Source organism: Larimichthys crocea, chromosome VI (genome assembly GCF_000972845.2).
Source record: "Larimichthys crocea isolate SSNF chromosome VI, L_crocea_2.0, whole genome shotgun sequence".
Classification (NCBI taxonomy): domain Eukaryota; kingdom Metazoa; phylum Chordata; class Actinopteri; family Sciaenidae; genus Larimichthys; species Larimichthys crocea.
In genome coordinates this window covers 3,449,282-3,461,588 of record NC_040016.1, presented here as the reverse complement: position 1 = coordinate 3,461,588, position 12,307 = coordinate 3,449,282, and the positions used below count along the sequence as shown (strand labels likewise).

At 40.4% G+C, this 12,307-nt stretch overlaps 1 protein-coding gene across 1 annotated transcript in view; it reads left to right on the top strand.

Moving 5' to 3' along the window:
* Window positions 1-12,307, top strand: part of adamts9 (ADAM metallopeptidase with thrombospondin type 1 motif, 9) — a 48,780-nt gene that overhangs the window by 18,784 nt on the left and 17,689 nt on the right. Inside the window, exons 22-28 of the mRNA XM_027278977.1 lie at window positions 685-846; window positions 1,934-2,053; window positions 3,817-3,924; window positions 4,007-4,174; window positions 6,159-6,407; window positions 7,747-7,908; window positions 8,222-8,398. Of these exons, the coding sequence (XP_027134778.1) occupies window positions 685-846; window positions 1,934-2,053; window positions 3,817-3,924; window positions 4,007-4,174; window positions 6,159-6,407; window positions 7,747-7,908; window positions 8,222-8,398 (1,146 nt within the window). The remainder of the gene's footprint in view (window positions 1-684; window positions 847-1,933; window positions 2,054-3,816; window positions 3,925-4,006; window positions 4,175-6,158; window positions 6,408-7,746; window positions 7,909-8,221; window positions 8,399-12,307) is intronic.

Genomic DNA, 12,307 nt, shown 5'->3' with positions numbered 1-12,307 from the left:
TATGAATATGAATATGATTAATATATATATATATATATATAATATTTTTTCATTTCCAATCATACACAGAAAACACAATGAGAGGAATGATGGTATGTTATTTGTGAGCTTCTGTTAAGGTATACAGTTACATAAGACTTGTGCATATACATTTATCTTAGAGGATGGCATCCCAGTGTTTATGTTGCTGGGTTTAGTCAATGTAAATAATGTAGTTTTAAGCCAACAGTGATGTGGGTCGAATCTAAAATTTCAGTGTTGCTTGTGCATGTCTCAGCTTTGGGGAGCTACTCCCCTCCTTCCACTAAAGTTAGTGTTGGGAAATCTGTGATTGCAGGGTAAGATCATACTTAACTGCTGTACAGTTTACACATAGTAGAGCGAGGTGCTCGCAAAGCTTTGGGCTACATTCCAGGAATATTTTAGATCTCCCATGTGGTGCTGCTAAATACAAACAGCTACTACACTGTATACATATGCACTGTATTCATACATAAATAAACACTCTTGCCCTGTCTTTTGGTCCTTTCCAACCACCATTTATGTTTGTAATCTGCATATCCTGCTTTCCACAACACCAAGTCATCTTCCTCTGTCAACTAGAATTACAGGCTTAACTGCTGGAAACCACCAGTGCTCATGTATACATATCTATCCCTAAATCCTGACATATTTTCCTTTCAGTGCCTTGTGACATGCGGGAAAGGCTATAAGCACCGTCAGACGTGGTGTCAGTTTGGTGAGGAACGTTTAGATGACCGCTTTTGTGGCTCATCTAAACCTGAGTCAGTGCAGACGTGCCAGCAGCAGGAGTGTGCCTCTTGGCAGGTCGGACCCTGGGGACAGGTGAGTCTTAACAATAGTGTATAGTATAGACTACGTTTTTTTAAGGTTGGAAAAAAAAAGATACAAATAAATAATTTGTGGGGAAAGTGGGGAGAGGCTAACCCTAACTAACCTTTCAAATCCAGGGCCATACTTCCATAATGTGTGATGGTAAATAATCAATTTATATTCCAGAGCAGGCAAAGCAGCAGATCATTCCGTCTGGTCTATGATTAGAAATTGCACTGTTAGTTTTATAGAGACCTCAAGTATTGTTATGTAAGACTTGCTCGTAAACTGCATGAGCTTCTGATATGAGTCATCATATCAGAAAGTAAAAATTTTCCCAGGCGTCTATTATAGATCACTTGATTCACAGCCACTGCTTCACAAATTTTATAATATAGAGCTCTACCTAACTGATGGGAAGCAGCACAGAGACACAGATAAGCTGAGCTCATAATTTAGGACTGTCCCCTTGTCTCTCGCTTGTTTAAGACACAGAGCACATCCTGGCAAAGAAATATACACAGGCTGTGGATGATCTGAACACAAAAGCATTATATAGGGTTATGCATACAGTATATTGTCTGTGTGCAGGCTCAGTCTCATTTGCGCGTGCGTGCACGCACAGAGAACTGAAAAAATGTGAGATATTTTTGTGCCCCCCATCAGAGGATGTGCACACGTTAAGGTATATTTGAAGTCGTTTAATGAAGCGTGGTCAAATGGTAGTTGAAGTTGCCGCCACACAAGTTTGACCCTGTTTCACTCGAGGCACTGAGGCAGAAGAGAGCGTAGGGTAGTACCCTCTGACTTGGCTACAGTGGAAAAAGTGCAATTTATATGAGCAAACGCTCCTCTTCTATTTGATGTTTGTGACTTTTATCTGCTTAAAACTTGAAGGTTAGGATGTTTGTCAGGACAGTAGAGTGGCAAAGAACTTTTTTGTGCTAAACCTGGTTGAATTTTTTTGTGTATGGGCGTTGCTTTGTTTGCTCAGATGAACTGTCTGTTTTTTGCTTTCTTTCCTTGCCTCTTTCTCTGTTTTCTCTTTGGCTCACTGTAATGTTCCCCCACCACTTCTTTTTTCCCTCTATGAACCCAGTGCACTACCTCATGTGGGCCAGGCTACCAGATGCGAGCAGTGAAGTGTGTTGTTGGCTCTTATGGTGCTGTCATGGATGACACTGAATGTAATGCTGCCACCAGACCCACAGACACGCAGGTAAGGAAGACATTATCTTCCTTCCTTCGTTGCCTCTTGTCTCTCCCTCTCTCTAACATCTTTGTTTTACTTCTCTCAACTACTCACAATCTCTTTATCTCTTCTTTGCTGTGAGGGCAACAGTTATTCTAAGTTTGAGTCTCAAACTGATTCATTTTGTGAGGAGAGATGGATGCATCCACAATCATGCACACCGACACTCAAAACACACACAAGCAAACAGATATATTATTTCCACCTGGTCTCAGTAATGCTGTGTCGTCTGATCTAGTCTGGTTTAGAGTGAAAGACAGAAGTGGAGGTTATACAGACCTCACTATTCCCACACAGAGACACACAACTTTCCCCAAAAGAAAGCACAAATGTTGCAGGATGACCTTACACTCTTATCAGCATTGTGAAAGTGGCAATGTCTGGCAGAAGTCATGTTTGTCTTATAAGTATTTATTCATCTTGTCTTCACTTCAAAACATCCCTGCTGTTTTTAGACACTTGACTACAGACTGAAATCAATCATAATTTCTAGAAATATTACAAGATACATGCTGTGGATGCTCAAATTACTAATTTAAAGCAGGCTGGTTAAAAAAAATGATTGTATAGTTTTAAATCTGTTCCTATCGCCTCAACCCACTGATAATGCAGGCTGAGAAAATGTTTTCTTCATCAAGTTTACATGTGTGTTTTGAGTGTGCCACACACACAAAGACACACAGAAACACCAAAGAAACCTATTTTGAGCTGAATGAGAGTTTTGTTTGGTCAGCATGGGGCGTAAACCCATTTCAGAGGGCTGAGCATGCAGACTCAGTATGAGGCCCCCCTCTAGTCGCAGTGGCTCTTAATTCCGGTGCCTGGGCCGGCAGAGCCAGTGACCCTGAAGCAGTCGCCCCACCTCATTGTGATTTTAACCAGCGAGCCATGAAGTGGGCCACCAGGCCGCCAGCCCCACCACCACCAGCCACCAAGCAGGGCTTAGAAAAAGAGGGTAAGATAGATGGATGGAGGTCTGAGTACAAGAAGGAGAGAGGTGGAGCCCAGAGATGCTTTGCTCGATGCGTCCACACTTAAAACAGAGTTCAACAGTTATGAACACTGCTTGGGCTTATTATATGATCTGTAAATGCCATAAATCATCATAAAATCTGTCATATTTTATCAGTTTATACATGTAAAATGTGAGTTTGACAGGAACCTTGCGTAAAGCTACTTTAAGCGCGGCCATGAAGACTATTTGCTTCCATTAGGAGGCCGAGTGTGGAATGTGGAGCCTGTTCAGAGCCTGCGCAACCTGATTAAGGCTCTCATTCCTAGAGACTGGAGGTCATAGGGCACCAGAGGGCATGGGGGGGGGAGGGCAAGGGAAGGGCGGAAGGTGAGGGACGAGGGGGTGGCTCAGGGGTGGAGTTTACAACCACGCCAGCATTGGCATTGGAGCCCTGAATACCACTCCACTATGACCTGTTATGACAGGGATCAGGGCTTTATGCTGAGTGGCTTACTGCCACAATCCATAGTTTGAACTGACCGGGGGACCCTTTTAATGTTGTTTTGGTAAGGTGGGGGGAAAGGGTTGATGGGAAACACAACTACTCTCAAACGCAGAGCTGAAGGAATATAGTTTAAGTTGTTTATGACTGTCCCATGTCAGAGGAATTCTCTCTGATATTCATGGTATTTTGTGGTCAGGGACAGATGTTGTTACAGTATATTCATTTTGTTAAGCACTGCATGAATGGGTGTATGTGGCCTCCCTTCCACAGGACTGTGAACTGGCCCAGTGTCCCAGCAGCCACCCTGTTCCCCCAGGGACCAAAGTCCCCTCCAACCAGGGCCACAAAACTCAGTGGCGGTTTGGTTCCTGGACCCAGGTTGGTTGTACTGTTACATCTTCAGTTTCTTGTGTCTTTATGTTCTTTTCCAGCTACATAACCTTTATCCTCTGCACAACAGTGTAGTGCCAGCTGTGGCAAAGGGACACGGATGCGTTATGTGAGTTGCCGTGACAACCAGGGTGGTGTGGCAGAGGAGTTGGCGTGTGCTCACCTACCAAAACCCCCTGCCAGAGAAGTGTGCTCAGTTGTGGCCTGCGGACAATGGAAAGTGCTGGAATGGACAGCGGTAAGAAAACCGCCCGTCATCAACATTTATGGAGTTGTATCTGACACAGGTGTCAAACACTATCTCAGAATTACAGTGTTACGCATCTGCACCTTCATTTATATAAGCACACCCAATTTTATGAGTTTCAGATAAGTGGAAATTTGGAAAAGAGATTTCCTGCAGATCTGCATGTCATTATACAGACAGACAGAGCTGTTGATTATCCTAAATTGATTGTCGTCAATATTGCTGTCCAGATGTTTTTCTTCCTGCAACGTTTTTTTTATTTCAGTGGACTCTGCATGATTTTTCACCTACACTCACAATTAGTGTCTGCACACTCAATGCTGATGTTTGTGTGAGTAAAGATGTGGAGACAGGGTGGCAGCTGGAAGGCAAGTGTGTATCAAGGCCTGGAGGAGGGCTAGCATGAGGCTAGAGTAGAAGTGTGTGTGTGTGTGTGTGTGTGTGTGTGTGTGTGTGTGTGGGAGAGAGAGAGAGAGAGAGAGAGAATTGATGTTTTTGACACTGGGAGATGCAAGGGGCTGCATTGAGGGGCTCCAGTCTTGTTTACAGATGTTTCTCATCAAAGTACTGGTGATACAGTACAGCCAGACTGCAGGTCTGGTCACCATATACACACACACATGTATGCACACCCACACATGTATCACCAAGCCAAAGACACTCATTGACCCCCCCCAAAAGGAAGTAGTTCATCCCAAGGCCAAAAAAAGATTTCAGAGTCCTATCCCAGCCCCACACGCACATGCATTTTTCTAACCCAAAGCAAAATGGCTTTCTTAATCCTGTAGTGACAGTACACTCGAATATAACTGAGTGATATGAGTTTTGTTATTGTTCTCAGGGTCTCTACAGCAGTATGTTCTCCAACAGCTTCATTTCGAATCACATCATATACATCGACATATAGTATGCAAAATATTAACGTATCTAAAATCATGTGAGATCCATAACATTGTGACAGAGCACTATAAACCTCTGGACAGTGTAATTCCAGCTAAGGTTTTAGGGTAGACAGCTGCTGCATAAGTATAATAGATCACCCTATGAAAGACAGGAGGAGGAGGAGGAGGAGCTGAGACACCATTAGTGCCTGGCAGAAGATCTGCCTTGTATTATTTTCCGAAATAGAACAATATGTACTTGGGTCCTTTAAGGATATACAGCACAGTTATCCAGTACCAGAGCCATTTTCTTTGTGCCATCTTTAACTGGAATGAGAGCTGTATCTGTATCATGAACAACACCAAGTCAAGCTTTCAGTTGGTGTTGGACCATGGCAAGGATTAGCCTTTCTGAGAAGTATGTAGTTGACACAGTTCTGCTGGTTGCCATTAGTTTTGGCCTTCAACGTGCCTTGAGGTTGGTTTCAAATGGTGTGTCAGCTGGAAATGGGGTCAACAACTCAATAATAGTTATACTGTTATAACTAGTTGCTGCCCCCCAGTGAAAGGGTTTAAATGTCTTGAGGTCTAGAGATCTACAGTTGAAAGCAATAGCTTGTGTTGTGAGCTGAGCCTGAAAATGAAATTCGAGTGACACCTGTGATTACAAAATACAAATACACTTGGCTGAAATTAGTTTATTTTCTGATATTGTTCAATATCTGATAAGTATGAAGAAGAAGGGAAGTAAGAGAGATAAAGAAGGCTAGTAAGAAAGAGAAAATGTCAAAATAAATCACATACAGATTAGAAGGCACTTTTACCTTCATTTTATCAGCAATTTTATCTCTCAATGGAGAGCAGAATTTATGGATGAGGAGGCCAGTAATCATGGTAATCATAACACCAAAGTTCTCAAACCTCATTTATACCAAATGTCAGGTTGGTATGGAAGGCTATTTTTTTGCCTCACATCATGTAGATTAGATCTAAGTGTCTTTGTTTGTATGTCTTTGTTTCCATCTAGATGCATATGAGCATATGCATTTATACCCATGACTGATTTTTTTTCCACTGTATGTGTGTGTTTTCAGTGCTCAGTAACCTGTGGCCAGGGGAAGACGACGCGGCAAGTACTGTGCGTCAACTTCAGCGACCAAGAAGTGAATGTTAGTGAGTGTGACCCAGACGATCGTCCTAACACAGAGCAGGACTGTGCTATGTCTCAATGCCCGTCCCGCTCCAGTGAATCCCGACCTTTCCCGTCCTCACCAAATGCCAACGCCAGGAACAACCTGCCCCGTAGCCAATCCCACCAATGGCGGACTGGACCCTGGGGCGCGGTGAGACATCCTATACACAGCAGCATCACATCACAGTGGTCAACAAACCATTTACGTGGTGTCTGACATTTGAAATATCAGGCTGCTCCTTTGACGCACACAATTGCATCATGTCAGTTTTCTTTTGTTAGAGAGCTAGCTGTCGTAACTTTCTCTCTGGTAGTGCAAGAGTAAAAAAAAAAAAAAAGAGCATCACAGAAATGCTGTATCCCTGGAAAGTCAGACTGCAGTCTTACAACATTTCATGTGTTGAGCCAACTGTTGTGTTTTATGTAGCCCTCTTTTGATTGAACCAATGGTTAGTCTGCACATGATTAAAGAAATAGTTTAATATTTTGGGAAATAGTTTAATATTTTAGTTTAATATTATTTTGGGAAATAGTTTAATATTTTGGGAAATATACTCTCTTGCTGATAGTCCCCAATGGATCTCTTTCTTCATTTAGTGTAGCGATTAAAAATCAATGCAGTCTCTGAGAGGCTAAGCGTGGGATGTTGCTGATTGTCTGACACACTGTACTAACACAGTCTCCGCTGAGATCAAAAAATGTGTTTAAGGATTTTATGAAAGAAGAAAAAACACAACTTTTTATAACGTGCTTAAAGTATGAAAAAATCAATCACAGCGATCCAAAGGAAAACAGCGTGTCAGACAATCAGCAACATCCCACGCTTAGCCTCTCAGCGACTGCGTTGGTTTTTAGTCGTTACATTTTTGTCAACCAAAAATACGGCCTCCCAGTCACTCACCCTCTCTCTCTTTGTTACTACTCCCGCCGTGCCAAAGCACAGGTGAATATATTAACTATATGTTACCGCCCATATTCCCGCGACCCAGTTACTATGATATCAAAAATAACAAAACAAACAAAATATAACAACCAAAATAACCCAAATATAAACTACACACTCATGGCTCCTACATTTAGTGTTTTCTCAAAAACTTGGTTAGTCATAATCTCTGTCCCAAAATATTTTTTCACTTTAAATAATTCCAGGAAGTAATGAAAGCTATTTCTGGTGACTCTTCCTGCCTCTGTTCTGAGGATGTGTATTCTAAAATAGCAGCAGACATGGTCCGTCATTTGACATGAGAGAAGTCTGGGTCCCTTGTGTACACAGCATATACCTCATAGTACACATTGAGCATTTAACCTACAAGTATCAAAGACACATTGATTGTATTTTTTGCAGTAGTTTTACCTTGCCGTGTATTTAATGTCATTGTATGTAAATAAAACATAAAAAATATGTTATATAAATATTATTTACACCTTTACACTGATTTGTGAGAACCATCTCTTTGACAGTATGCACTCTTTGCTCTCTGTTACAACAGTGCTCCAGCACATGTGCAGGAGGTTTCCAGCGGCGTGTGGTAGTGTGCCAGGATGAGAACGGGTACCCTGCCAACAGCTGTGAAGATCGCACCCGGCCCAGTGAGCAACGGTCCTGTGAGTCAGGCCCATGTCCACAGTGGATCTATGGCAACTGGGGAGAGGTAAGATACATACCACTTTAGGACTTCTGCTTTACTGTTTATGATATTACAGCTTACTGTGGCTCTTAAGTCCCAATGACAGTTGATTATCTGTTTTTGAGAGAGAACTGTAAACTGGGGGATTCTCACTTGTATTTGAATAATTACTTTGACTGGTGCAGAATTTATGGTTTTAAAATGAATTTGAAATCAGCTAAGGCTCAGGTTCTCCATGCTTCACACAAGACAGATGGCCCTAGTTTTTTCTTTACAATCAAAAACCTTTTCCCCATACCCATTTGTAAAACACAACCTCTCCCCCTGCTGTCTTCAGTGCACCAAGCCATGTGGAGGTGGGATAAAGACAAGGCTGGTGGTGTGTCAGCGTCCAAACGGCGAGCGATTCAATGATCTGAGCTGCGAGATCCATGACAAGCCACCAGATCGTGAGCAGTGCAATACTCAGCCGTGCCCATCTAGTCCGCACTGGAGCACAGACCCATGGAGCTCGGTACGCTCATAAAAAATACTCTATACCTTGTTTTCAACCTCACATTTTTTCAGATACCTGTAGTCTTACGCTCTCACAAACGGTCTTAAAGGGACAGGATGACTATGGTGCTTTTGCACTAGAGAGATTACACTCCTGCTTGTCTACTTTTACTTTTAACACCCTCCACTTCCTGCTCCCTCTCTGGTGCCTGCGATTGGTCAATGTTTCTTCAAGACATTTGGAAAGTTCATTTCTGTTGCACTTAAATGGCAAAGATACGCTAACCTGCAATATGCCAAAAATGTACAACAGCCCACAATATTTCAGTGACAGCTGTGACCATAAGAACATTTTTTGTCAGTCCTAGTTACCATACAACTATTGTTGAGCCTTGTATTATTAGTATTTTAAAAATTCAGGATCACTTTGTATAACAATCAAAGTTAGTTTTGTAAAATATTGTTTTTAAAGATAATTTATTAAGATATTTTTTTTTCCTTTTTATCTTTTGTATATAACTTTAAAAAGTGATTTATTTTGTGTCTTAGCTCTTTGTATTCGCACATTTAGCCAATTGTTGTTCATATGCAAATACTGATGAATGTTTTTGTATATCAGGAATATACAGTACCTTTTCTTTTATTATCCAAAGAGTGGCCCATAATCCCCAAATATGTGGTGCTACATAATGTAGCCGATGTTCTGTTATGAACATTAAAAGCACCAACTTTTATAGGGCTGTGTACTATATATACATCTTATATACATATGAAATGGCTATTGTATCAAGAATTCAATTTGTCTCAAGGCACATGTGGTTTTTTAGAGAAGTTACTAATCTTATTTAGACACTTTATTTTACAGTTTATGTATTTTACCAACTGCTATCTAACCAACAGTGGTGTTTCCCCAAAATGACACTGAAGCATGAATATGTTGACCCAAAAGTTCCTGAAACGTCCAGTCTCAGTAGTAAACACCAGCAAACAGCAGTTGTACCAGCACTGTAAAATAAAGTGTCTCACAAAGAGTTTGTGGTAATTAGAACTAACAGCCATTGTACTCCAGTTTGGCAGAGGGTTTTGACCCAGATTTCCGTAGTGTGGCCAAAACAATAGGTTTAAATCTCTCTGATCCAAAGGTGCTTTGATATGAGTGTATTTATATTGTGTTAGTTAATGTTTTCTTTGTACAGTAAGTACTCGGAGTTGCTAAATATGCTATGCTCAACAATACCTCACTTGGAACAAAACACAACTCAACTAGCCATTAAACTATGATACCCTACACTACAGCGGTGCTTTAGCAAAACAAGGGAGCTATAAGATAGAATAAATATCAAAAATGAACCATCAGATTTTTGGTCAGTTAGGTGTTTATTGTGGCACACTGCTTTTTGGTGCTGCCTTTTCTTTCTTTCTTTTACTTTTATTTCTTTCCATGAGCAGTTAGTTGATTGATCAGCTAAATGCAAAGTGTATCACACATTTGATGAAATAATATTGAATTGTCTTCAAACTCAACCTTTAAGAGAATTCGCTGTTAAAATGTCGTACTTTGAACACGTGATACCTGTGACCACAGGGGAAGTTAATACTGTTTTGTATCCAGAGCTCTTACTCTGAGCCAACCTAATGTGTCTACCTCAGTCTCTGTTTTGATTGCCCCCCTGCCGTATCTTTCTCTCCCTTGCACTGGAGGGGCTTTGGCTGACTAAAATTAAGCATGAGTTGTTGAGGCTACCCTTTGCAGTTGATAGCCCTAAACACAGATGCAGGGTGTGTGTCATCTCCCACCTTGTAATGCTTACCATCCTGCTGTGGACAGTGTGAACTGATCCAGAATCTGTGATTAGGGGCAGCCTTTGTCTGCAGCCCACCCAGTTGACTCCTCCTGGTCATAAATGTCTGTACTGACATCACACCTTATTTTAAGGGCCTGTTAACACAGCAGTGTGTACATTTTTTTTTTTTCACTACACTTCATTTACTAATGAGAACTATCACTCATAATGACTCCCACATGTAAGATTGTAAGGCAGCCTAAAATCAAATCTAGGTTGAATCAGTGAAAGTAAAACACAGTATTAACACAGCACATTGTATTACTCCTGTTTATTTTTTTCATTCTTAGCAGTTTGACTCCTTGTGGTCAACCGCTTGGTTCAAATAGCAGTACAGCTCAAAACACCATACAAACAGGCTCTTGAAATAAGTATATTGTATGTCTCTTATTCACAAATGGCAGTATTCTGTAGTCTGTGTTTCAAGAACATTTCTGTACATTTATGTAATTACTTGTATTTATTGTTACGTCATTATAATGTTTTGTCAATATTTAATTTTTTATGGATTTGTTGGATTTCTGTTCATTTCCAGAAAAGGTTACGATTAAAGTGAAGTAGAGGTACTATCAAAGGCTTTTTTCATTATTATTTGAACAAAACATTCTGGTAACTTCAGATTATGGCTCACAACGTTCAGTGTAATTCTTCCCAATTGACAGTGTAGTGTATTAACCAGTATGGTATGCACCAAAGACATGAAGAGACCTTCTGAGTGGCTGTTGCTCTAATTTGAAAAAAAGTAGTATAAGCAGCAATATGATTTTACATCTTGAGCTTAACATTGACATCTATCAATTTGATTGTAAAAGACATGTACCTGTACAGTGATCACGTCTTTTCAAAATGGTACAGTGGTCCTTCTTTTAATTACTTTTTATAGACAGAAGTTTTGTAAAGCATTCAGACTTTAAGGAAACATTTTTTGAAACCAACAAAGTGAAGACCACATTATTCAAACTGCAAAAAGAAACTATTTGAACTGAGTTCAAGTAAAATGGAATTTGAGTCAATGAAAATGCAATATACTTCAATGTGTCATCCAAAACCACTTTCTATCACCATGACAGAGTGCAATGAAATGATGATTACAATAATAAATATTTCTGTCTATGAAATACCCAGAGACAGTACAATGCAAAATGCTATCATTCTTTATAATCCCATTCCATTTTGTTTCTATTGCACTCTATAGACAGATCCCTCATCTCTACAAAACGCACACTAAATGGAATGGCTGTATCTGAGGAGTTATCTTGCATGTTTCCCTCTGTTTATACTGTATGTTAGGCAGCTGGTTAGCTATGAATGGTTCACATGATAGCATAATATAAGACAATATTGCATGACGTGATGCAAACATGAGAAGTTGCACATTGTCCGTAAGCATGTGGAGTATTTACAGTGTATCCCATTCGTTATACCATTTAACATAAATCATTTATTACCCAAAAGACTCAACAACAACAATATCAAGTTTGGATGCAGTGTCACATTGTAGGGGGCTTAGGGCCATCCCTTTGCATCATGTTTTTTCTACAAAAAAATCACTGTAAATTGGGACATTGCCATAATATAAGGCTATACCAACATTTTGTCACATGCAGTGTGCAAGCCATAGTCACTGCAAACTAAGAAAAATTAAAAATGTTTTAAAAGTGGCTGGCAAAATTGAGTGGTTGTCCAAAAAAGTCAAACAAAGATAACTGATGCAAGTTCTAATCTCTAACAGTCATTACGTTAATAGCCTTGCTGCCTGCAACATCGTAGTCCTGCTGTGAAGCCCTATATTGAAATGTTTAACTCAAGATTACCAACTCCAGCTTTATGGTAATTACACTATGTTCGCTGATAAGGAAGTGTCCCATATTATTTGGTGTTTTACCTTTGACTTTGGCTAAAAGATTTAAAAAGAGAGCCCTGGCAAATAGCTTATAAAGCAGTCCTCTCTGCCAGTCTATTCAACGGGGTGTTTTTCCTGAATGAAAAGGCACAAATCACTGAGCAATATCCTTGTTATTTTATGTGGTCAGGGCCTCTGCTGACCTCTTTGAGCGACCATGCTGTTAGGAGTTCAAAGCTCT